Below are 26835 nucleotides of genomic sequence, written 5' to 3'. Positions count from 1 at the left end.
TAGCTTGTGACTTCGCACAGGTGCTGGTGTGGTGATTTGTTTGCACAGATTTTGAAAGGAGCCTCTTTTTACTGTTAAACTTTGACAGCAAACATGTTTGTTTTTTTAACATTTATTTTATGGTTTAAGTTAGTAACAGTTTGCAAAATTTGCAAAAATTTAGCAAAAATGTATCTCATATTTCCGCACTTTGTTGGTACAAAGCGACATATTTGCTGGCCCAATGATTTTTCAGGCTTTTGTCTTAACTTTGCAGAGTTTTAATCAGAAAAGAACATTCCTATGCATAGGCAAGACCAGATTGGAAAAACAGCTTTAATTTGGATAAAAAAAATCAATTCATATTTTTTGAAAGTGAAATGGTTAGAGAAAATATTGGATATTTCTACGGCTTGAAATATCTTGTTTAAATTTATTTCAAATACATACTACCCGGTATTTCAGCTTTAGTTAATGATTCCATCTGGACATGCCAATGCACCTGCTTCCTCACTGATATGTTGTTTTTGGTGTTTCAACTTTTTGATAAACAATTCTTAGATGTTAGGGTGAAAAATTTGGAACAATAAATTCAAATCTTTGGAAAATGTTTAGATAGTTTATTCTTAAAAATCTATGACAGAAAATGATCCCAATTGGTAAAGTTTATCTTATTTTATTTTTTAAACAATTTTGTATTGCTATAGAATATATGTCTAAGAATTGTTTAATTGTTTTCACAGAGCTTCCCCCTTTTGTTTCATGTGGTATTCAGGAATGGTGTGAATTTTCTCCCTATTCATTAACACATGCTTTGATTTTCAGCTTATCAGAAACAGTGTCATTAGGCATCAATTACATCATGTTTTTAAAAATATTAAGAAATGCGAAAGAGAATAATTATCAAATTCAAAACTTAAGTATACATTCGAAGTAATTGCAATAGACATCTTTGAAATACAATCGTAAATTTCATGTCTGAGGCAACAGCTTATAAACATTCTATTATTATAATAACCAAAATTGTCACACAAAAATTTATGAAGAGGAAAAAGAAAGTTTTCGCTTAAGATGTAATTGGCATTCATACATAAGATGCTGTTTCTGATAAAATTCAGGTTATCAAAATGACTAAACTCTCAGGAGTACAAGTCAAAGCAATTTTCTCCTGAAGCTGTGGAGAGACTATTTGAAAAAGGTATGTCACATTAAAACCATAAATGTTGGGCGCCGTATTAACTCGAATCTCATGTAATTACCTGCCAGGCCTTGGAATCTTTGAACAAGAAGGACATGACAGAGATCAAATCTTATGGTCGGCCCCCAGCTCTCGTCGAGAAGGTGATGGAGGCCGTCATGATTCTACGAGGCCAGGAACCAACCTGGGCCGAGTCAAAACGACAACTTGGTAGGAAAAGACAGCTAGCTCGGGCATTGTTTCATTATTAACAGGAAGTAAAGTGTGGATTATTTTTCTTATATAGAAGTATAAGAAATGCTATTTAGATAGCATTAAGATTTCAAGTCAACAATCTTATGTAGAATACTTTAATTTATTTTCTAAATAACAGACGTTATTATGTCGCCTGCAAAACATGGCATACACATAGGGATTATTTTTCTGATGTTGTCATCGATGTCAAACTTTCATTTATGATTGAAAACTATTGAAGTACTTGTTGAAGTGTCTTCAAACTTGGTATGCACATTGCTAAAAATAGGTCAAAGGTCAAGGCCATTGAGACTTTTACTAGAAAAATGATGGGTGCACCTGGCAGACAACACATCTGGGCCCATGTTCAATTTATCCTTTCTTCATTGATTATATTCAGTCTATTGTTAAAATATTTTTACTGTCCAATCAAAGTGATTGGAGTCTGATCTTAAATTTAAATGAAATCTTAGTTTCATATTGAATATGGACTCTGATCCACAGACGTCTATTTGTTTATAGCAAATATTTATATTATGGTGTTGGGTGTCCCTGGGATGTTTAACTGTGTTGTTTCAAAGGTGGTTATTTTTGCATGTTGATGTGTTTTCTCCTAATTTGCACCTCATTTATATAAATGTTCATCAATATTTTTTTCAGTATTGATTTAAAACTATTTAAAATAGAAAAATATGAATTATAAAAAGAAGATGAAAATTGCATAGATTTTCAGTATTTCTCATACTTAAAGAATGTAAATATTATAAAAAACAAACAAAACTAATAACCATGAATTTAAAAAAAAAATAAGACGAAAGAAAATCTTAATTTGTAATGTTTTAGTTTTATATGTAAATCATACAATATTTAAACAAAAGCATGAATAAATGATCTTGTAGGTATGAGAAAAAAAAATTTAGCACTGTTTTCTGTCTTGTAGGTGACCAGAACTTCCTCAAGCAACTTATGGACTTTGACAAGGACAATATCACAGACAGAGTTTTGAAGAAGATCGGGCAGTACGTCGCTCAGACAGACTTCCAGCCAGAGATTATAGGGCGTGTGTCTTCGGCCGCCAAGTCCCTGTGCATGTGGGTGCGGGCTATGGAAGTGTACGGGCGTATCTACCGTGTGGTCGAGCCCAAGAAGCAGAGGCTGAATGCTGCTATGTCACAACTTAAGGAGAAGCAGGACGCTCTCAGTGATGCAAAGGCCAAATTGGCAGAGGTACAATCGCAATAATAAAGACATTCTTTAAAAAAAAAAAATTCTCAAACTGGGATTGGTGGGTTTAGTGGAAGATGGCTGTATATACATTTGTTTTTACATTACATAAAAAAATACACTCCTATTGCACTTCCTTAGATGAATGCATATTCTTTCAACAGCATTCATATTTCAACGTAATATCTGTGGATTTTCTTATCAAACATGATTGTTTATACTATGTTCTGTTATTCAGCGTTGTAGTTGGATTATCCAAGAGAAATTTCTTAATGATAAATGTGAATATAAACATTAAATATTGTAGAACTGCGGTTGCTATATGTATTTGGTCTGTACGGTTAGTGAAGTCTGATGGACCATTAAACTTAAACATTTAATCCTTAATTAACCCTGCATACAAACACCTTTGATTAAAGTTGCACAAAAGTCTGTCTCAAAGAAATGCCTTAATTGCAGTTTTTGAGATATTTGTGCATGATCATCAGTAACCTATTTATATTGTGTACCATAGGTTGAGGCCAAGATGGCTGAACTACAGAAACAATACCAGGAAAAGCAAGAACAGAAAGAGGAACTGAAGAGAAAGGCTGCCCACACAGAACTTATGTTGGACAGAGCGGCTAAACTCGTGTCAGGTATGTTACCCTTGTAGTCATGACACTTTCTCACTGTCATCATCTTATTGTGATGGCTTAATGTGGCAACCCCAATTTCTGCTGAGTTACAAGTTTTGATATTTGTTACTTTAGTGTATTTGTTGTTTTGTGAAATGGTTTGGTTTCATTTAGTGTTTTGCCAACCTTGATTCTTGTGCCTTTAAACAGAACATTGGTTGAATTTAAGGCCCAGGCTTGTCCTTGTAGTTTCCATTGTTTCATTGAAATCTTAAGAGGACAGTGGAATCAACATGATTGTTTTACCTAAATCAATGTTGACTGGGTTAGTGGCTGGGATTAGAAATTTCCTGGGTTTGATCTAAGATGATTTGTTCTGAATATCATCCAGGAATGATGAATGGTTCTTTAAGGCCTTATTACAAAGTGTAAAATGTATTACATAAGTGTTAACCATAAAATCTAAAACTTAACGTTTGCATGAGTAAAACAGAGCATAAAAGTACAACATAGAATATAAGTAAACATTACCACTTACCATTTTCACAGGTCTTGCTGGGGAGCGTGTACGTTGGGAGGAGACAGTAAAAGATCTTGAAGAGAGACTTGGCTTCCTTATTGGAGACTGTTTGATAGCGGCTGCGTTCATGTCCTACATCGGCCCCTTCCTGTCCAACTACAGAGATGAGTTGGTCCAGAAAGTCTGGCTTGCAGAGGTAAATAAGGGCTTGGGTGTATAATGGGTGGGTAGGTTGTTGTTAGGGTACTAACAAGGGTACTTATGAAGGGCTGTCTGATAGCTGCTGCATCAAAATCCTACATCGGCCCCTTTTTCTAACTACAGCTCTAGATGAGTTTAAGTCCAGAAAATCTGGTGCCATGATTCTAAACAGTCTCAAGTTTGAGTTCAAACACAAGGTAATTAAGTGGCCTTGTAGTTTTACCATGTGGTCTAACACAGGACTTTATTTTTTTCAGATATTCATAAAAAATGAACTTAATACTGTATTAAAAATATGCTTAATTACAAAAAGAGTGATTCTGAGATTCATTTAGCTTAAAAATTAACCAAACAAATACTCAATTTTGAACAGTAATCAACAAAATACAGGCCTACATGTACAAAGGGAGGGCTTAACGCAAGGCGATCCTAACCCCAAACAATTATAGGAGTCCTGCACTCAACCATTGAAAGATGTTTGCAAAATGCAATATATTTGCTTACATTTTCACACATTGTTTCATCACAGGTGAAGAAGCTTGGTGTACCATGTGACCCATCCTTTGACTTCTGCAAATTTATGGCGAAACCCACGAACGTGCGTGACTGGAACATCCAGGGGCTGCCTAGTGACAGTTTCTCCACAGAGAATGGTGTCATAGTAACAAGCGCTAGCAGGTGGCCTTTAATGGTGGATCCCCAGGGACAAGCTATCAAGTGGATTAAGAACATGGAGGCATCAAGGGTAAGTATGAAAAAAGACTTTAAGACTTTAAAAAAAATAGATATAAAATTAACAATTCAAAAGTATGCCTTTGGTTGCTTTAGGTTAAATAGAAAAAAGGAAACATTTTTGAGTTTCTTTCTATTTTATCTGTTATCAATGTTTATTTGTCTAACAAAATTTATCCTTTAAAAAGAATTAATATTACAGTAAGACATCATTTTAATTTTATATCAGCGGTCAGATTTAATATTTAACGCTGTAGTTCTATGAATAGTTGAGCCTGAATGAAGGCAACCCTTTCAAAGTAAGCTGTAAACTTGTTGTAACCATGTCACACTGTCAATTTTAAGATTGTCTGTTTTTCGAAGTGATAAATTCTTGTTACTGTCATAGTGTTGGTGTCGTTGATGATGGCGTGGTGCAAAATCTTAAACCTGATCCATAACTTAAAAAACTGTTGAAGAATAATATGTAACAGTTTATGTGATGCAAGATACATTATCATGCACACATGTGAAGCAAGGCCTATAACTCTGGCTTTAATAATTGTTGAGTTATGCCCCTTGTTCAAACTACAGATGAGAGTTTGCTTATGTTTCACAGCGCTCCTGTTTTTGCTTACAATTATATTTGGAATTTTAAAACAATATCTAGCCTTGTGGATGTTTTTTAGATTTGGATTTGAATAAGCGTGCACATAGATATATTTGTTGTTTGTTTTAATATTGTTCATCATCTGCAAAGTTCATGCACTTGTTGTGAATAAAAGATTATTCAGACTTTGTTCGATTTCATGAATGGTTTGCATTTAAAATGACTACAGAAAGATTTTATAGAAATCTTTGACAGCAATTTGATTTATGTCTTTCATTTATAATTAGGATAGCTTCTTAAATGTGGCGAAACAATGAGTTTTGTTTGATAGAAGCAAGTGGCATAAATCCATCCCAAATATGTCTTGAGTAGAGGCCCTTGATCAGCAGAAATTTGACATTGATGAGTCATCAAAATGTGATCCTTTTATTGTTGAGTCTAAAATGTACTGAACATTCATAAATAGAGTTATATACTAATTTAAATTTTAGACCATTATTGGCATCAGCTTTTGGCGCTCCCATTAATGTCAATATTGGTGCTTTATTGTAATAGAATTCAATCCCAATTTCAGAATCTGAAGGTAGTTGATCTGCAGCAACCAGACTACATGCGTACATTGGAAGGAGCCATACAGTTTGGCTTGCCCGTCTTGCTACAGAATGTCCAGGAAAGACTTGACCCTTCACTCGATCCAGTGCTTAACAAGTCTCTGATGAAGATTGGTAAGTTCTTGTCTTCATGTTTACATTGTAGATGGGTTCATGGTATACTCTGGACAACATATGCCTAGGCAAGAGGGTACCATAGAATAGTCTGCCTTTCTTGGTTCAAAAAATTCCAAAAACAATTTGACCCAGTACTTAACAAATCTCTGATGAAGATTGGTAACACCATGACTGTTTAAATGTATACACTATTATTAGATAGTGTTTCAGTAATAGTGAGTTTTGTGTTTAAATATATGTACAACTGATTTTAACCCATGGCCTACAGGTGGTTATTTTTTCATTCATTGATTTGTTACAAGTTGATGATAAGCCATGCCTTCTTTTTAAAGGTGGTGCATACATGATCCGTATCGGAGACAAGGAGATAGAGTACAACCCAGAGTTCCGCTTCTACATCACAACAAAGCTGTCTAATCCCCATTACACACCAGAGATCTCCACCAAGACTACCATCGTCAACTTCGCTGTCAAGGAACAAGGTATATTATAGCTCGTGATGTTTGATAGTGCTAAGGGGGTTTAACCTATGACTGGGCAGAGTTAATTTTACAGTTTTAAGGTACATCAAATCTCTATGAAAATAGATAGGTATTTGGGGGAAGCTATGAAATCGAGGTCTCTTTGGATGAATATGAAATCAATTATGATGAAAAACTAAATACTTAATACTTCAGGCTAAGTTGTATGGCCTGAGAAGCCTCGCCTTTAAGTCGTTGTTGTGTACACTAAAACCTATTGAACTATTTTCTGCCATGCTATCCAGGTCTGGAAGCCAAGTTTCTGGGTATAGTTGTTGACAAGGAGAGGACCAATATGGGGGTCATTGTTGTGTACACTGAAACCCATTAAACTATTTTTTCCCATGCTTTTAAAGGTCTTGAGGCCCAGCTGCTCGGTATTGTGGTTGGCAAAGAGAGGCCCGACCTGGAAGAAAAGAAAGACAGCTTGGTGAGGAGCATCGCTGATGGCAAAAAGAAATTGGTTGAGCTTGAGGATGAGATTCTCAGGTAAGGGGGGGTAACTAGATTGCAACTTAGCCTTGTGTTTAGTTTGTCTAGTTTCAAAGAGAAAACCTTTGTGTTGTCATTGTCAGAATGTTTGTGGCAGTGATATCTATGACAAGTTTAATACTTGTTAGTATTTCTATTAGTTTAGAACTTGGTCAGAAGGTTAAGTCATAAAAAAACAACCTAGTTTACTTACTAGCTTTATTTTAAGCTCGATTTGAGTGAATTAAGTCACTTTGTTTCATCAAAATATTTGATGTTTTTGATTCAGGGTCATCTAGGATTGAAAACTAGGTCGCTAAGGTTGATGATAAAAAAACCTTGTTTAAAAAATGTTTTAATATGATATACCCTTGACCACCACAGGTTGTTGAATGAGACAAAGGGTTCCTTGTTGGATGATGAAGCATTGGTGAACACACTACAGGCGTCCAAGATCACATCACAGGAGGTCTCAGAGCAACTGCAAGTTTCCGAGCAGACAGAGATCAAGATTGACGCAGCTAGAGAGGTCAGTACTTAGTATTGCATTTTGTCTGCTGATGAATTTTAAGATGAAGCATTCCATTTCTTATCTTCTTTATTCGGAACAAGATTATGAATGAGAGGTGTCTTAGAATTTTATCGACTTTTCTCATAAGTTTTGTTCAATGGATAAAATTACTTGTTTTAAACATTTAACAATCATTGTTCATCATGAAATAAAATAAACGGTATACGGAGATATTAAATTTTATATTGGTATGACTACTTTCTCTTTTCGTTATATATTATAAACATTAGAAAAATGTCCATGAACTTCTTTGGCACCCCTCGTATATTATGCTTTACAATACTAAGTATAGAATGTAATATCTTCTATAGTTTAATAGGTACTTATGTAATACCCATTGTCAATTTCCAGGGCTACCGCCCAGCTGCTGAGAGGGCTTCCATCCTGTTCTTCGTCCTGAATGACATGGGCCGAATCGACCCCATGTACCAGTTCTCCCTAGACTCATACATTGACCTCTTCAAGATGTCTATTGACAAGTCTCAGAGGAGTGCTAAACTTGAGGAGAGAATCTTGAATCTGAATGACTACCATACTTATTCTGTTTACCGGTAGGTGATATGTAAAACTGTCACCAATGATAGTCTTTTGGATGAACAAGCCCAAATTGTTATACAGGTGCTTTGCGTCAACTTTTTAAACCAGTTCTGCTACACAAATTTCAACATTTTAGCAATCCTGGACCAGTGCACGGCTTGTTCAACTTTTGACCGATCTTAAAGTGTATTCATTGTTTTGATTTTCATCCAAAAAGGGGAAGGGGATGGAGGGGGGAAGAGAGGGATGAGTATTCGAATAAGTTTGTATTGAAAATATGGCTAAATAATAATATGTAATTAAAGCTGATTAGCTTTATGTTTCACAGATGCTGTCAAAATAGATCCCCAGAATATAACATCAAGAGTTTAGCAATTAGAAAATGAAGCGTAATAACTTAAATGATTCCATGACCACTTGTTGTCCTTGTTATTGACAATTTTACATTATTATGGTTCTTGCCTGCAGGTTCACTTGTCGCGGTCTGTTTGAGAGACACAAGCTGCTGTTCTCATTCCAAATGTGCACCAAGATCCTCGAACATGCTGGCAAACTCAACATGGACGAGTACAACTTCTTCCTCCGAGGCGGAGTGGTATGTATTTGAATTTTTGATGCAATTAAATTTATAAATGTTAAAACCTTGAATTTATCTGAATTATTTTAAGGATTATTTGTTGATACCTTCTTTTGTCCTTAATTTTGCATCCAAGAATTATGAGGTAAGTGATAGACATGTAGGTATATAGCAAATACTCAAAGCAGATTGTCAATGAATCGTGCAGAATTAAAGTCTACTCTAATGAGGAATGTTAACATTGCTACTCTTTCCATAATCATGATCCACAATGAGAGTTAAATAATTTGATATCAGATTGAATCAGGAAAAAAAAAAACAGTAACAAAAGAATAAAAATAGATTTTTTTTCAACTTTTATAAATAATTCTCTGGTTACCCTAGGTGATAGATAGGGAGAACCAGATGGACAATCCATGCTCTGGTTGGCTCTCAGACGTCGCCTGGGACAACATAACAGAGCTGGAAAAACTGACCAACTTCCATGGCGTTATCACTTCATTTGAGCAATACCCCCGTGACTGGAACATCTGGTACACGGCCAACGAGCCTGAGAACACTTCACTTCCTGGTAAACAGGCAAACAGAAACATTATTTAGCATCTACTGATGAGATTGATCTCTTTTTTAAGTTATCAAACGTTTTAAGATTTATTTTCTTTGAAAATAAATCTAGTATTTTGAGGCATGCTTATTTAACATGTCATTTAAATTGCCTGTAATTTGTTAGTGATTTTAAATAGAGCTGAATGGTTAGATGGCTCTTATTTCGGAGAAATAATAAAAAAGGTCATTAAGAGCTCTGTTGAAATGGTCCTTATTTTAAAGCTTCTGGTATTGAAATGCTTCATTTCTCCACAACAGGTGAATGGGACAATGCCTGTAATGAGCTGCAGAAGATGTTGATTATCCGATCCCTTCGTCCGGATCGCGTGTCATTCTGCGCAACCTCTTTCATCACAAACAATCTTGGCTCACGGTTTGTGGAGCCGCCGGTACTGGACATGCAGCATGTGGTCCAGGATTCCTCCACAAAGACGCCACTCATCTTTGTATTGTCACCTGGTGTGGTGAGTAAAACTTGATTTAGACTATATATATATAAAAAGCTTGAGATGAAAATGAAAAATGATTTTCCTTATGAATAGGTCTCGATTTATTTGCTTCCCATTAAACAGTAGAATTTCAAGTCTTTTAGTCAGGTTTTATTGAGATTCAGATGAACGACATTAGCTTTAAAATATGACAAAGAGTAGATGTTGTCTTGATTGTAACAATTAGAAGCTAAAACTGATATTTTAATTACAGAGTAATTGTCATACCTTCAATAGATTACCTAAAAAAAAATCTTTGACTTCAATCCCCTTAATATTTCAGGACCCGACCAGTTCGCTGCTACAACTTGCAGAACAGAGTGGTATGGCCCAGAGGTTCCATGCTCTATCTCTGGGACAAGGCCAGGCCCCAATTGCCACCAGGATGATCAAGGAGGGAGTCAGGGAGGTAGGGCATGGAGTGTTCTCTTTCTGACCTTGACATTTAAGTTTGATTTTGAGTCTGTGTAGAATGGCCCTGGAGTGCCATGCTTTGTACCTTGTTCAGGGACATGCTCCAATTGTTACATGGATAATCATTGAGACAGTCTTGAATTGTTGTCATTTTTCCAGGTCTTAATGTAGCCTCTGTTATTGGCCTACCTGGTCATTAAATTTAGTGATATCTAGCATTGAATGTGTAATGTGCTCCCTGCTGTTTGAGTGGATGATACTTGGTTTATTATTGTAAAATAGACATTTTTTGTTGGGCAGCTTACTTAATTGTCATTGATGTGAGTTGACAATGCACTGTTAGGAAAAGTTGCAAAGTTGTTTGTAAATGGTGAAAGCTGAATCTATTGTTTTTATGATTTGAAGTCCATCCTATTTGTTCTCTTTGCCTGATTTGTTTGTTTATATAAAAATGGTTGTTTGTCTAGGTATTTCTGAAAGAGCATTAAAATACTAATCAGCTATAAATCAAATATTTCTACAAGGCCTCCATTGTTGTTGTTTTTTCAGGGTAACTGGGTGTTCTTGGCCAACTGTCATCTTTCATTGAGCTGGATGCCCCAGCTGGACAAGCTAGTTGAACAGCTACAGGTTGAGGAGCCCCACCCAGAATTCCGTCTCTGGCTCAGCTCTAGTCCCCACCCGGAGTTCCCCATCGCCATATTACAGACAGGAATCAAGATGACCACAGAACCCCCTAAGGTAAGCTCTTGGTTCTATTTATAAGGTTAAAGTACTCTCAATAGAAGTGTTCTCTAGTAAATTAATATCCTGTATCGGCCTCTAACTCAGCACCAGTCCCCACCCAGAGGTCTATATCGCCATATTACATATAGGAATCAAGATGACCACAGTACCTCCTAAGGTACCCTTTCAGTCTAATTTGGTGAAAAGTACAAAATAATGTGTTAACATTGAATTTGATAACATTTTTTAAGTCAAAGGGTTGCTCGAAAAACAAAACCTTGTCACCGGCTTTCACACATGCCCTCAGGTCAGATTTTTCTTTCGCACAGGAAACTTATAATACTTATAAAATAACTCTCTTTACTTGTGTCTGCAGGGTTTGAAGGCCAACCTGAAGCGTCTTTACAACCTGGTGACAGAGCAACAGTTCACGCGATGTCACAAGCAGGACAAATACAGGAAACTGCTCTTCTCTCTCTGCTACCTACACTCCGTCATTCTAGAGAGAAAGAAGTTCCTTATGCTGGGATGGAACATCGCTTACGAGTTCAACGATGCAGACTTTGAGGTATGGTGGTTTCATTGTAAATAAGACTTTCATGAAAAGTAAATGTGTAAACTTAAATACTTTTACGTCTTCTTCTAAATCATATTCTTCCATTCTCATTTCCATGAAACTAATCAAATTGTCATAAAACCTGATGTATCTTACCACATTTCTGTATTTTTCATTTTCATAAAATAATTAATGTTTCAATCGTTGAAAGCCTTAGAAAGCAATTTAACACTTAAATTCTTGTTGGTTTTTCAATACTACTTAAAAACTACCTAAAAAAATATCTCAAAAATGTTTTTCAAAGAAAAAAATGTGGGGGTATTGTGATAGCCTTGGAGTAGTCAAGGATGTTGTTTAGCAAAAACTGTGGGCATTACTCCAAATACAGATGTTTATACCAGTGACAAAAGGCAAATGTATAAAGCAAGGCGCATCACTCTGGCTTCAATAATTTTTTAGTTATGCCCCATGTTTGACTAAAAATACAAAGAATAGATGCTCGTTGGCCTTTCCTCTGCAGCACTCTTGTGAATCTTATGAAGTATGATTCATTGTGTCATCAGTTTAGTTTGGTATGCTTGATGAAACAAAGGAGAAAAAATCCTGATATAATTTATATTATTTAACATGTTATATATCATATTTGTTCATGATTCCCAGGTGTCAGAGAATCTGTTGAGTATCTACCTGGACGATTACGATGAAACACCTTGGGAGGCCCTTAAATACCTGATTGCCGGCATCAACTATGGCGGTCACGTCACTGATGATTGGGACAGGAGGCTACTGCTAACATACATCAACGACTACTTCAACGATAACTCCATCAATACACCATTCTTCCAGTAAGTAGGAGAATTGAAAAGAATAAATAGTGATTTGATGGGAAGTTAAGATTCACCATTTGGTAATGCATCAACTAACATTATTTTCACGAGGATTGGATTTACATTATTTTCCGCAATAAGATGCAACATCTTTTTATTATATGCTTTCCAGAGGTTTATAGAGATTAATCAGTGAAATAAAATTGATATTTCACTGCTTCGAACATTGAAAATTCAATGCAATATTATGTTTTACACTGCTTTAAAATTCATGACCATTCTCACATCCAAATGAAACTTAAGCATGCACAGGGCTGGCTCATAATTTCAATGACCTCTTTTTTAAATGATGTTACATTCACATATAATTTGGCATGCTTTTTTCTTAAAACTTTTGTTTATATATTTTTTATGTATATACAGACTTTCATCCCTGACCACCTACTACATCCCCAAGGACGGTCCCCTGTCCTCATACAAGGAATATGTGAGCATGTTACCAAATATCGACCACCCGGAGGCATTTGGCCAGCACCCGAATGCAGACATACAGTCTCAGATCCAGGAAACCAGACTCATGTTTGACACGCTACTCTCACTACAGCCACAGATCTCATCAGCTGGTGGGGAGTCTCGGGAAGATAAGGTACGTTTGTCATCAACTTTTCAAATTTTCAATCGGAGGTATTTGGCCTTCACCTCAATGATTTTCTGGTGGGGAAGATAAGGTATGTTTTAAAGCTGGACTAGTTTTTTTCTTATGTAAAAAAATATCCAGGTATTGTCAAAGCTTTAGCTAAAACCAGACTATTTTTTTGAAAACATTGACCATATGTCCTGATCATCACAGAATAGTGTGTAAAGTAAACCTAATCTGAACTCGGCACTTTAATACTGTGACTCCAGTGTTTTATTGTGTCAGCAAACCCAAACAGGTTCTTTATCTTAAAATGTATGAAGATAACATTGCCTTAAATTAATGGTCCAAGTTTTATTCACATCCATCCAAATCCTTCAATGTTCTGATAGAAAGTAATATTTACTAAAATACTTGCCATGGGAGGCAATTGGGGAACATTGAGTCACAGAGATATGGTTCTTTTTGTTTAACACCATACATTGTTTGTTGATTTTAAGGTGCTGGATCTAGCTGCAAACATCTACAAGCAGATCCCAGAGAATATTGACTACGATAACACTGTGAAGATCCTCTCCGTCGACCCATCACCCCTTAATGTCGTCTTGTTACAGGAGGTGAGTAGTTAGTGAATAATTATAGAAAGATAAAGTTTCATTATGACATTTTAGGTTAGGTTGACGTGCGGTGTAGGGATTTACCATCTAGGGAAATGTCTTGTGTTTCACATAGCTTGAAAAGCATTGCATCTACACTCATGAAACTTCATAGGAATGTTCAGCATTGGGAGTTTTGCACCTAGGGTTTTGTTTGACATTTAAGTAGTTATGGAGGTTATAAAGAATGGTCTGGTACTTGGTGCAGCTTGTTACAGCTCCAAAAGTATTGCACTTACATTCATGAAACTTCATAGGAATGTTCAGCGTCAGAAGTTTTGTTCGACACTTAAGTAGTTATTGCCCTGGATGAAACAAAAATTTGTAGCTGCATTTAGCTCCAAAAGTGTTGCTTGTTTGGTAATAAAATGCACATTCTCCTGTTAATATTAATATAAAAACATGTCATTTAATCATTTCTGTGTACAAGTGGCATCTGGAGTTATTTTTCAATTCTGTGCTGGCCCTTACTTAACTTTATTCTGTCACAGGAAGCTTTACTAAAGTTTAAACGATACAAGACTGTTAAAGTCATGGAGAAAACATGAGCTGAATTAAAGAAGATTCTGTGTATATATTCTGTAATGAATGGTATTTTTCTATAAAAACCTTTCACTCACACAATTTTTTTTTAAACCATGCTCTTTGTATGCCACTAGATGTACTTTTGTAGGTGCTTCAAATTGATTTTAATCCTTGTCATCCTTCCTCCACAGATCCAGCGTTTCAACATTCTACTGGAGGAGATCCGTAAATCTCTTACGGACCTTGAAATGGGTATCCAGGGAATGATTGTCATGACAATGGAGCTTGAGAGCATCTTCCTCTGTATCTACGATGGTCGTGTGCCACCTTCATGGCTTAAGGTATGGTTAAGCTTAAAGGCACACAACATACCCAGTTGGTTGATTCAGATTTTTTTTTTTAATTTTAATGCATTATTGCATTTAACTCATTTGACTTAAGGATCATGACATAAAAAGCATATGATTAAGGTACACATAAAAAATATATTATTAATATAACATTAGGTCATTTCTTTATGTTCCACATTTTGAGGTTAACAAATGTATCAATCTTTAAGTATTTATACAAAAACTATTATAAATGAAGCGCAAAGGCCATATATCTGTGATCATAATTATGACAGAAATGTATATTCAAGAATGTTTTTTGTTTATCATAGGCCTACCCATCCTTGAAACCCCTGGCTGCCTGGACGCGAGACCTTGTACAGCGCGTGGAACAGTTTGAGAAGTGGGCGACCACCGCCCATGCCCCGTCAATATTCTGGATGTCAGCATTTACGTTCCCGACAGGATTCCTGACAGCTGTCCTGCAGACATCAGCACGTCTCAATAGTGTGTCGGTTGACAGTCTCTCATGGGAGTTCAGTGTTATGACTGTGGACGATAGCAACATCACAGGTCCTCCAAAGGTAAGGCAATTACGTTTAATTAAAAAAGAGAGAGATGATTTTCAAATCCAGCCTTATTAAAAAAAATGCATTTATAATGCATAAAATATCTTACTTCAATCTGTAAAACGTACTTTGTCTTTCATCTACATTTTATTAACACTATTCTAAACAGACAGTCATGGTGTAAAAAAGTTACATACATGTTAATAATACAAATGGACATACTATAATACAGTTCATTCTAAAATTGTTTGAACCAAATGACAGCTGCAGTACTTGTAATGAATACAACCCTTACCTCATTGTTTTTATGGGACAAATTTCGTTATAATTCTTATATAATTCAAGATGATTGTGTTTATCTGCAGGACGGTGTATACATCAAGGGACTATTCCTACAAGGTGCGGGCTGGGACAAGAAGAACCAATGCCTGATCGAGGCCACGCCCATGCAGCTTGTCTGTCAGATACCAACCATACATTTCAAGCCCGTTGAGAACAAGAAGAAAGTCACAAAAGGTAAACTACATGATGACTTTTATAGCAGTTGTATTCTTTACTACAGTAACTATCATTTAAGCCTGCTTTGCAACACATACTATTTGTTGGGTAAATACAAATAGGTACTTAATGACCGTAATATATATATTATAAGTATGCAAGTGATTTAATGCCTTCCGGCACCAATCCCATGATAGATATGTATTTATAATTTTACTATTTAACTGTTGTAATGGTATATCATGTATATCACAATATTTAATATTAAGTAAAATGTCCATCCTTTTTACTGATGTGTTGTACAATATTATTAGGAAGATGCAATTTAAAAAAACAACACTACAATATTTTTTTCCAGAAACATTACTTTGCTGTCTTTGTAGCATCTGTCTTTTGGGGCACTTTTCACTTTCAGTGACAGTTATTTAATACTTACCTTTCTTTTTAATACGTCTATTTACACATTTATAAAATGTACCCTTTTAAAATTGCAGGCATCTACACATGTCCGTGCTACTATTACCCGAATCGCACAGGCGCCATGGGTCGACCCTCGTTCATTGTAGCAGTTGAGCTGAAGAGTGGTGAAAAATCAGCAGACCACTGGGCTAAACGTGGAACAGCCCTCCTTATGAGTTTGGACTATTAAATGGAAAAAAGTGAAACATCAGTTTGAAAAAAAGTGAAACAACCTTTATAATGGGTTTAGACATTAAAACAATTTAAATGTGTTTAAAAAACACATTGAACAACCCTTCTTTTAAGATTGGACTATTAAATGGCAAAATAGTGAAATATCTTTTGAAATAGGTTTGGACTATTAAATTGCTTAGAAGTGAAAAAAGGGAAGAAACTCCTTGAGTTTGAACTACACGTATTAAATGACTATATATATATACAAGGGAATGATACTGCTATTCTATCTGTGCAAGTTTTATGACTCTGGACTGTATGGTTTTTGAACTGTGATCAGTATTAAAACACATTCCATCCAAAATAGACATGCAAATAAATTTGAACATATACATGTATACATGTACAATGTTGTTGAACTGCTGATTGCCATTGCATTTTGTGATAACTTTTTTGTGATTGCTTGTCAACTCCTCATTTGAATTTAAATGTGCTTACCGGTATTGTACAGCAGTTCCGTCCATATAGTTATAAATTTCTTAATCACTTTACATGAACATGTACATGAATCTAATATGATTTACAATTGGAGTATTATTTATTATTTAAAGTCAAAATGTGATACACGTTTGGTTGAATTCAGTTGTTAAGATTGTTCTAGTATTCTATTTGTTCTGAAAAAAATAAAGATCTTATTATATATACTTTTCATTTTGTCAAAATTCATACCAAACATATTCCATATACAGGTACAGTACAGTTATGACATGCACCTCGTGCATGGCTTGTTAAAGTGCGCAGGGTGAGCTTTTAAGATGGTAAGATGTCATGTTCTCTGTCCGTCCGTCAACCATTGGTTTGTTAACAGTCTAGAGGCCATAGTGAATTCGATAAAACTTGTAATAATGTTTGTCTCAATAAAATCTCGGTCAAGCTCAATATTTAGTCATGTGGGGGGTCTATCGTAGGTCACTAGGTCAACTCAAAGGACAATATTGTTAACAGTCTGGAGGACACACTTCCCACCCAAAGTCAATTCAACTTGGTGATATTTTTTACTTTATGACATTTAGGTCAAACTAAATACTGGGTCATGTAAGATGAAAAACTGGCCAAAGTCGCGTCACGGTGGGATCAAGCAATAATGCAGCCAATGGGCGGGGGCAGACCTCGACATAAGCAATAATGCAGCCAATGGGCGGGGGCAGACCTCGACATTAGCAAACAGTCTTAACGTACCTCCGCACAAAAGACAAACACATGTTTGCATGGGGCAAGACTTCGCTCGGATTTAGTATGGCACATGTTGGAGCAGTGTGGCACACACAAACAAAAAGCAAATTATCTACATAAATATTTAAACAACACTGTAAATCTCGAACATATTGTTCCATTCTGTCTAAAAGTTGACGGCCCCTCCGACACATGCCTTGATCAAACCTGTATACTACCAGGCGTCAACAATAAATAGTTACAAAGTTTCAAAGAGTCTTAATTGCGTCTCTTAATTCTTACTAACGATGATACATATCATTTGGTGATGATTTAATCACATAATCTTCATAGGAATGACAGCCGCCCACGAAAAACACCCGGTGGATGAAACGTGTTACCGTAGCGATACACGCAGGGCTTAACTAAAACAGATAGCCCCTAATTCATTCCTCAGAATATAGGAACTACGGAATCTATCCGGGCATTCATGCATGTATAAACACATATCAAACATGTATATAAACAGCTATCGAATATGATGAAATCGATGTTCACTGTTAGAAATTAAGCCTAGAACTGATTTGCCCGCCAATATAAGTAACGGCCACCCTAGCTCGAATACCACGTGACCTTCACGCTCAAATGACCCGCGCAATTGCGCTCATAACACGTAAAGACATTCGTTCTGCCATATTCTTCGTAACGGTCAGAACTATCAAACATGTATCTGTAGTGTACAGCTATAGAAGACCACGTGCATACTATTGTCACACGAATAACTTAGATTTGTATAGTATAAATTCGAGCAATGCGGCAAGACGATTTATTTCCACTAACAGTGCAAGAGAAAAAGTTTTACTGCTTAATATTTACATATTAAGAGGCGATCAATCCTTAAATAATAACTATCTACACCACAAGCGGCTCAAGGGGGAGGGAGAGGGTGTGTGTGTGTGTGGGGGGGGCGCCGTCGTGCAAGTTTACTGTTTATTTAAAGAGGGAGAAAAAAGTATTAATATATGCCCAAAATTCAACATTTCGGACAAAAATTGTTAAAATTTTCATAGGGAATGCATGCTATTTCAATCAAATAAATTTCGGTTCTGGGGAGGGGGCGCATTTCTTAAGCTCACGCACCTAGGTTGCACGCCTCTAACGACAAATCCTGGATCTGCCCAAGTAAACCTTCAGACACTCACTTTAAAGAACATCATGCAGTGTGGTGGTCCATGGCTAATAGGCATCGCCTTCTAGCGTGGGCTATGAATACATTGACTCTTATATACTACACCCTCTTTAGTTCATATATTTAAGTCAAGTTATTTTTTTTACAATTGCCTTTATGCGTGGGTTATAATCCCATTCCTATCGTCAAACGTTGGAGTCGTGAAGTCTTTGAAATATTTAATAACAAAATACAGCTTGCTCCTTACAGATTTATTTGCGAAATTAACCTGAAGCATGTAAAGTACAAATATTTTGATCTATTATAAGTCTATAAATATGTCAAAATTTCAACACAGTTTCTTCAAGTATCTGTCCTTTATATCTGAAAGTCTGATTTATGGTTACTATGAAGTATGTATAACAATATCAGTATTTCAGACTTTCGAATACTCATCGATGCTTATCAACGAGCATCATGAAAGGTCACATTTAGTTTGAAAGATATGTTCTTTCGGTGCATTTACACTTAGTTTAAACATTTGATTAAACATTTCTTCTTCATTCTTTTGTAACCTTCCACTTCTGTACACTAACTGAGACTATCTTCCTACTTCCAGAAAGTATATACAGCTTTTTATTTAATGAATTTTAATTGCTTCCTTAAACTTCCGAAGTAAGCAAAACATCGTTAATCAGAGTCGTTTTCAATATAAATTACATAGCATGAAAATGCTTGAATCAGCCTAATGTCCATTATAATTAACCATAGAATATAAACGTTGATATAACTTTCATACTTGAAAGCACGCTTTAGAACTATTCTGTGTTTAATTTCCCGGTTTTTTATTCCGCTTTGGTCCGGGTTAATTCCGGGGAATAAACCTATCCGTTTTCATCATATGAAACCCGGCACCCGGATATTCAACACGGGTCAATATTTAGTGCACTGCAGGAATAAACAGGAAGTATTGCACAACAAACTATTTTACACGGACCTTTTAAGCATAGGTCCGTGACTTTAATAACAACGTTGTTTTTATTACAACATGCCTGCTAATTTGAATACTAAAAGTCTTAAGCAGTTTTGTTTACGTAAGATTGCTTTGTGTTTCGATTCGTTTTGGATGAAAAGCTTCAACGAACAGTTTAAGGATGTGCCAAGGATTTTGTACGTCATAGGACCGTTTGATCATATGAGTAGGTTACATTATCATGTATCTGGATATATTTTTTGATAATTATAAACGTTTATTATCAGATTTTATTTTATTTGTTGATCATACAATTATGTAATTTATGAGAGGATTATGTATATTATTTACACATTGCATTTTAATATAATTTTGAGATTGTACTTGATCGAACTTCAATTAAGTTCCTCAAGCACTTCATCGGCTTATTTTCGACTTAAGTTCATTTATTTAGGATTTATTTATATATCTAGCTATTATCATCAAAAATAACAAAATAATTATTGTCATTGTTAAGTACATATATGAACCCGAGTACACGTCCATTTGAAGCAAGAACTAGTCTTAAATATGTTTATTTTATGATATCTTTCATGTCTAATCTTGCACTTGAGCATGTAGTGTTCTTGTGTTTTTGTTTTCTTTTAAAATGGATTTAATAGATGAAACAAACTTACTGGATTCCGTCAGATGTGATCCATATTTAATAACTTTTTTCAAGGTTTTTATTCCAATTCAGGCTAATTTCCTACAAATAAATTAGTTAAAGTACATGATGACATAAGGGGCGGCTCTACAATGTAGTATTAAACAATAGACGTGTTTTACGGGATTCTTCTAGTCTAACATAAAAGACTGTTATGCGGGATTCTTCTAGTACAAAATAATAGACGTGTTATATGGGATTCTTTTAGTCTAAAATAATAGACTGTTATATGGGATTCTTCTAGTCTAAAATAATTGACGTGTTATACGGGATTCTTCTAGTCTAAAATAATAGACGTGTTGTACGGGGTTCTTCTAGTTTAAAATGAAATACTGTTATACGGGATTCTTCTAGTACAAAATAATAGACTGTTATACGGGATTCTTCTAGTCTAAAATAATAGACGTGTTGTACGGAATTCTTCTAGTCTAAAAAATAGACTGTTAAACGGGATTCTTCTAGTACAAAATAATTGACGTGTTATACGGGATTCTTCTAGTCTAAAATAATAGACTGTTTTATATGGGATTCTTCTAGTCTAAAATAATAGAGGTATTATACGGGATTCTTCTTATCCCTAAGATTTTGCCATATAAAAATCGCAAAAAATCAGTACAATTATTTGGACTTAAGGGCGGAACCATTGATTGACGTAAGAGGGGCGTATTTAAGGGGCGTAACCTGTTGACAAGCGCCCCTATCACAGAACCGAAATTTGTATGGTTTAAAATGCTGGCATGGGAGTAAGTGGTACTCTTTTAAGAAATCTTTAATAATCCCAAATTTGTGCATTTTGAGCCTATTTTTTTACTTTCTTGTCTCCGATATTGACATAAAAAGTAAAACGCACCACCTGAATCCGCTAGTAGATATTATTATACATGAACATTGTTTGTCGAGGTACATACTTACATCAGCTGAAGCTAAGCCTACTGTTCTGTGCAGTAGTTTCAATGAACAGGTTTAAGTTATTGGATAATATTGTTAATTATTTCAATGATTGCATTTTTTTAGTCATCAATGTGTGTGTTTTCATCTTTACATACTGACACTTACCTCCAATAAATAATATTCCATCACTTTGTAATCTAAGTTAAATAAGTTATGATTAGATTGGATATTGAACTTGTATACTTAAGCAATGAAAATATTTTATACTAGTTTATATATTACATATTGTTGCTTCGTTCCATTGCACGTTCATCGCATAAGAAAATAAGTCTCATGTGCATACATTTGAACAATATTACATTATAAAAAAGTATTTACCTACATGTAAACATTAAATATGTTGCAATAATGTTGAGATTTAATTCTATATAATACACACGGTTTAAAATGGAATTTTGTATAGGCATAATTACTTAAAGCAAAAGTATATGTTTAAACACATTCATATGTTACACATGAGCTATAAGCTTATAGATCATATGTGCGTTCTTTCTGTTTCTTTTACTCCCTTAAAGTTCACACAAACCGTAATAGTTTGTTATTTGATGTTTTGCAGCCAATGAGACTGTGCAGGACTTGATTAACAGCCTGATTGATGTGAATCGTCTGAAGGCTGTTCACTTTCAGCTGCTCCTGCAAGAGAGCGTGGTCAGACTGGACCTCAGTAAAGCCCCAAAACCAGCAGTGTCAGACTCAGTCTTAAAAGTTATCGCACTCAGATGTCCGGTAATAATTAAATCAATATAATTATTAATTAACACACACTATTTATTTATTTAAAAGATACACTTCGAAATAAAATGTAATTTTATGAAAAATATGTTCATGTTTACATAAATGCTCTGAAATAAACACAATAAGACTGCCATGTTGAAGGCCACGCATTATGCTACTTACTTGTAAGGGACTACCTTTAGTGGGTACAAATGATTCTATTCTTGTTAATCTGTTGTTCTAATAGCCATTCCATTATGGTTGTTTTTCATAGAGATGATCATATGTGTTGAAATGAAACTTCATGTTAAGAAAAAGTAATAATTTTCTCTGAAAATGATTAATTTATCAAAATCTTGAAATTATGCGCAAACTTTCTTCCAGCGGGGGAATATCGGACTTTTACCGCTCAAAAAACCCAATTACAGCCCAAAATACTCTCTGAATGAGAGCGACGTGTTTAATCTTATAGAAAATAAAAAGAAAGAAACTATTAAGCTGCCAGTCGGGGGACTTTGTTACTAATACACTTAAACTATTTTTGGTGCATTCGTATCCATCTACGTAAAATAACTGAACATATTTTTGGAAAATCCTCGATTTTCCTTAGCTAACACCAAATGTAAACACAAAAAAGTGCTTATTCTTATGTATTTGAATGCTAGGCTTGTCCCTGAAGTTTTCATTGTAACATTATATCCCTTACAGAGGCTGAGGTACCTCGACCTCTCCCGCAGTGCTGTTTCACCCCGTTCACTGAGCGACCTTTTGAAGCAACTACCAGAATTGCAACATCTGGACCTGTCTTTCACCAAATGCAATGACCAAATGCTTTCTCTCTTAGGTAATATTTGATACGTTTTGTTTTTTCTCTTCTCAATTTATTTGTTCAGTAAATCAGGAAGATAATGCGTCTGAACATGTCCTTAAGAAGGTGTAATGCACCAGTCAATTGTAACCACGGCCCTCAAGGTCCGGGGGTATACCGGGGATAGTCGGGGAAATGGGCCGTGTTTTTACCTTTCAGGTGACCCCGCAGTGCCGGGTGAATGCGGTGGTTTTGTCTTCGCGCAAAATATAGCGGGGACTGCGCCTAACCTGGGGTCCCTGGGGTGCGGGGAATTTGGCGGGGATTTTACCATCAGTTCGTCCGCACAGGGCGGGGATTTTACCCGGGGTTGGCTTGACCGAAAGTCAAAGTCCCCGCTATTCTCCGGACCTGGGAGCCGTGATTACAACTGACTGGTGCATAATGATATGGGAAATATTTAAGTCAGTTAAGTGCTTTTGTTTAGAATTCATAATCTCTAGTTAGCTCGTTATAGACTATAAAAAGTATACCAAGGCTACCACATGAGGGCCCATTTCACATTTCAGGACACTACTGCCCAAAACTACATCGCTTGCAGCTTGCAAACACACCAGTTACAGATTGTGGAATGTTCAGCCTCTGTCGAGCTCCTTCAGCTGAGATTGGCTGTAAGAAGCTGGTGCACATTGACATCTTGGACACGTCTGTGAAACAGAACGGAGTAGCCCATTGCCTCTACAATCTTCCAAATTTACATTACCTGAGACATCATAATATTATTGGTGCCATACAGGCCGATATGGACATGAAAATAGAGAGCGGGGAAGATATCACACCTTATAAACTTAAGCAAATAACCGCTACAGGTGATGTTTCAAACATTCGAAGGGAAGTGTGGAGTTCTTTCCCAAATGTTGTGGAACTAAGTTTGATTGCAGACTTCAAAGCTGTGGACATGACAGCGATTGGATCGTTGAAACATTTGAAAGTTTTGACACTGGAATATAAGATCTTCGGCAGAGGCGCCCCCGACACAGGCTTAACCGTAGCAGAAACAGTTACGCAGCTATTTGCAAAGATCGGAAAACAGCTTGAGAAACTCAGTCTTCTTGCTTTTTTTCCAAGAGACTTTTTCCCTTTACGGCCATACTGTACGAAATTAAAAGAATTATATATATGGTATTTTGAAGATGATGAAAGGCTCGAGGGCCTTCAAGAAAACAGATTATGCTATGGGAATTTAATCAAATGTGAAGCATATTGTGGAGAATTAAGGAATTGCTGTTTGAAACAGACTGGATTACTAGCTATTCTGAAAGGCGCACCGAATTTGGAGACGCTGTCTATTGACAACCTGGATGAAATGGAAAACGATGAATTGCTCGAAATATACTCAGTAAATCCCTTGAAGCGCATTAAGAATATCAGATTTAAAGGTTGTAATGATATAGACACAGATGTATTATATCCATTGTTAGATGGTGAAAATGACTTACAAAACCTTGATCTAACGGGATGCAATGACATTTCAAAAAGAAACATTAAGGATTTGCTAGACTATGCGAAACAAAATCACCTTAATATTAGCATTACGTGGTCATAGAACAAAACACTTCTAGAATGCCATTCATTCAGTCCTTTTGGGTCAGGTCATTTGACCGTGATTTTTGGGGTCATCTGACTATTTGCGGTGTATATTAAAGGGACTGTACTCCGTATGGTGAAATAGCAACAAAAAAATAAAATCCTTGAAAACTGACCTAGACTTGGTATCGATGTGTACAATGCATTGAAACGTACTAACTAAAGTACCACTTAGTTTACCATGAATTTATTTTTCGCAGTTTTTCGCATTTTTCCATTGATGAAGATTACTAGGTATGTCTACCGAGTAGAATTCATACCTTATGCGTGATTGGCTAGTCGATGTTATCACGTGATATGACCAAGTTAGGTATATAGTTTAAATATTCTTAGGGGAAGCCTTCGTAGAACAGTGGAAACAACACGGGACTGCAATTTTGGCGACACCGGTTCGAACCCGGTCTTCGTCTCGATTTTCTTTTACATTTTGGTATTTTTTTACAATTATGATATCAAAGACTAAAACATTTTATTAAATAATTGTCTCGAGATTCGTTACAGAAAAAAAATAATTTGATGCAAATCTGGTGTATAGTCCCTTTAAGAAGGCGTTTTACAGAGTCAGGAGGAGACGTTACTTGTCCATAACATGAGGTACTTCAAGTAGGATAAATCCTAGGGGTGTTTCGCCAAATTTCGGGTTTTGGAAGTATAAAACGATAACAACTAAAAGTATCTTAATGATTTGTCTCCTTGATATCTAGAAAAAACGAGAGATGTTTGCCAAACATTATGCCCCCATGTGCGCAATGTTGTCAGGAATATTTAGACTTAAATTAAAATATGCATGGACCAAATGCAAGCAGATTTGTTGTTTCACATTAAATGCCTCTGAGGCAGTTTTAAGATGCCCAATGCTCATTCAAAGTTTGAGTTCATAATCACGTTGTGATGATGACTAATTATTTGAGATACGATGTATCTTCCTGGCAGCAGGGAATAAGAAGAGTTTACGTAAATATGAACGAGCTGTTTGAGTTATGAAAAATATAAGATGTAAAATGTTTCATTTTTATACAGTAGACGTTACCACTCAAAAAAGCTTTTCGCGTTCAAGGTCACTGTGGTCTTTGGACCTGACGGCCAAAATAATGGTCATCCACTGTTCAGGCCCAACCTCCATGTTAAGTTTAAGGACCATAGGTGCAGGCATTGTCCATGCATGTATATCACTTGAACAAGGTTATCGCATTCAAGTCACTGTGACCTTGCCCTTTCACATTGTCCTTTGACCTTGTGTCAAGTTTGAGGCCCATAGGTGCAGGTATTATCATTTATCACTCGGACAAGCTTTTAGCGGAAATTTTCTGCAGCCTTGACCCGGTGACCTCGAAATCAAGAGGGGTTATCTACTTGTCACGACCAACCTTCATGTCAAGTTAGAGGGCTATGGATGCCAGCATTGTCGAGTTGCCTCTCAGGTAAGTTGAGGTATACCACTGGAGGGACGGACCGGCATGTGCGAAGTAATATACTTCCTCTTCTTCAAAGGGTGTATACTTGAATGTTTAAGGCTTCAAAGACGATAGCCTAGCGGTTATCTGTACTTACCCAGCGAATGCATACCGTTTTCTTTTGGCGTTTTAATGATTCATTCCACTGGTGTGTTGTTTTCGACGTAATTTTAAATCGTAAACACGACTTGAGTTGTCTTCCTGGTGAACACATTTTTTGACACGCAATGTTCAGAGAACATGAACATTAACTGCCATTTTGAGGTTTTGCGAACAGTACCTGTGGGGCAGTCACGAGGGAAACACCAAAATACTTGTTCACCCGAAATGGGATGGTTTTTGCGTAAATGGATGGAAGGTCATTGAGCAAGTTCTTCAGCGTGTCTTGTCAAACTACCCAATTTATAGCGTCGGCAAAACACAGGGACTAGCTAGTACTTTTGCTCATCATCATCATCATCATCGCCGTCGTCGTCGTCTTCGTCATCATCATCATCATCATCATCACTTCCATCATCATCATCAGCAGCAGCAGTATCAACATCATCATTATCGTCACCATCATAGTATTTTTGTAATAGTAGTTTTGTTGTTGTTGGTGTTGTTATTTTGAAAGTAGTATAGGTCGTATACATGAGTGATAGTCTTAATTCTTCCTTTAGTTCTTGGTTTGTGTGCTTGATGCAGTTGAAGAAGAAGAATGGACAGTAGCAAGTGTTGGAAAGTGGTTGCATTATTAGTAGCACGATTAGTGTAGTTCTGAAAGTTGTAGTTGATGATTTTGAAATTGTAGCAGCAGCAACAGCAGTAGTATTATATCTTGTTTATACCATTGTTTTTCTAATAGAAAGCAATTACAGTTTTTGACAAAAACTTTTTTTTAAATAGCTGGCTTATTAGGTTCAGAATTAATTATTATCTTCAGCATTCAGGACTTGGTGGTAAAAAGTCTTTCCAGCAGGTTATATTTTTTTGTCATATTTAAGCACGGTGTGGAGGGATGCTTGTGAGGACCACATTCTGAAAACATTAAACGACA

The 26835-nt window shown here is 36.0% G+C and overlaps 2 protein-coding genes across 6 annotated transcripts in view; both read left to right on the top strand.

Annotated features, from left to right (window-relative positions):
* The window catches only part of LOC128210973 (dynein axonemal heavy chain 2-like), a 66211-nt gene extending 49348 nt beyond the window's left edge, over positions 1-16863 (top strand). For 4 of the 5 annotated variants that reach the window (XM_052915328.1, XM_052915329.1, XM_052915326.1 and 1 more), the window contains exons 59-81: positions 1246-1387; positions 2352-2638; positions 3150-3273; positions 3802-3968; positions 4503-4718; positions 5869-6019; positions 6355-6504; positions 6900-7032; positions 7399-7543; positions 7937-8136; positions 8591-8717; positions 9084-9270; positions 9564-9769; positions 10077-10202; positions 10757-10948; positions 11310-11501; positions 12150-12334; positions 12740-12962; positions 13454-13570; positions 14326-14475; positions 14796-15047; positions 15398-15548; positions 16025-16863. In XM_052915328.1, coding sequence (XP_052771288.1) covers positions 1246-1387; positions 2352-2638; positions 3150-3273; positions 3802-3968; positions 4503-4718; positions 5869-6019; positions 6355-6504; positions 6900-7032; positions 7399-7543; positions 7937-8136; positions 8591-8717; positions 9084-9270; positions 9564-9769; positions 10077-10202; positions 10757-10948; positions 11310-11501; positions 12150-12334; positions 12740-12962; positions 13454-13570; positions 14326-14475; positions 14796-15047; positions 15398-15548; positions 16025-16179 — 3978 coding nt within the window. In that variant the 3' untranslated portion in view covers positions 16180-16863. The remainder of the gene's footprint in view (positions 1-1245; positions 1388-2351; positions 2639-3149; positions 3274-3801; positions 3969-4502; positions 4719-5868; positions 6020-6354; positions 6505-6899; positions 7033-7398; positions 7544-7936; positions 8137-8590; positions 8718-9083; positions 9271-9563; positions 9770-10076; positions 10203-10756; positions 10949-11309; positions 11502-12149; positions 12335-12739; positions 12963-13453; positions 13571-14325; positions 14476-14795; positions 15048-15397; positions 15549-16024) is intronic. The other variant, XM_052915327.1, reaches the window with a different exon arrangement.
* A 2634-nt stretch (positions 16864-19497) lies between these two features.
* On the top strand, positions 19498-24457 carry LOC128211890 (uncharacterized). Its single transcript, XM_052917002.1, has 4 exons — positions 19498-19742; positions 21730-21899; positions 22596-22731; positions 23265-24457. Exons 1-4 carry the CDS (start codon positions 19592-19594, stop codon positions 24299-24301), a joined length of 1494 nt encoding a protein of 497 aa, XP_052772962.1. The 5' UTR covers positions 19498-19591; the 3' UTR covers positions 24302-24457.
* Positions 24458-26835: the final 2378 nt, after the last annotated feature.

This window comes from Mya arenaria, chromosome 12, assembly GCF_026914265.1.
Source record: "Mya arenaria isolate MELC-2E11 chromosome 12, ASM2691426v1".
Classification (NCBI taxonomy): domain Eukaryota; kingdom Metazoa; phylum Mollusca; class Bivalvia; order Myida; family Myidae; genus Mya; species Mya arenaria.
The sequence above is the reverse complement of the archived record's forward strand: the minus strand, read 5'-3'. Positions and strand labels throughout refer to the sequence as shown.

What these genes read in the sequence shown, in the direction of transcription:
- LOC128211890 (XM_052917002.1), top strand. Translation starts at nt 19,592, where the DNA reads ATGCCTGCTAATTTGAATACTAAAAGTCTTAAGCAGTTTTGTTTACGT. An exon ending in AGGACCGTTTGATCATATGA is followed by an intron (nt 19,743 to 21,729) that starts GTAGGTTACATT and finishes GATGTTTTGCAG; the next exon opens with CCAATGAGACTGTGCAGGAC. An exon ending in TTATCGCACTCAGATGTCCG is followed by an intron (nt 21,900 to 22,595) that starts GTAATAATTAAA and finishes TATCCCTTACAG; the next exon opens with AGGCTGAGGTACCTCGACCT.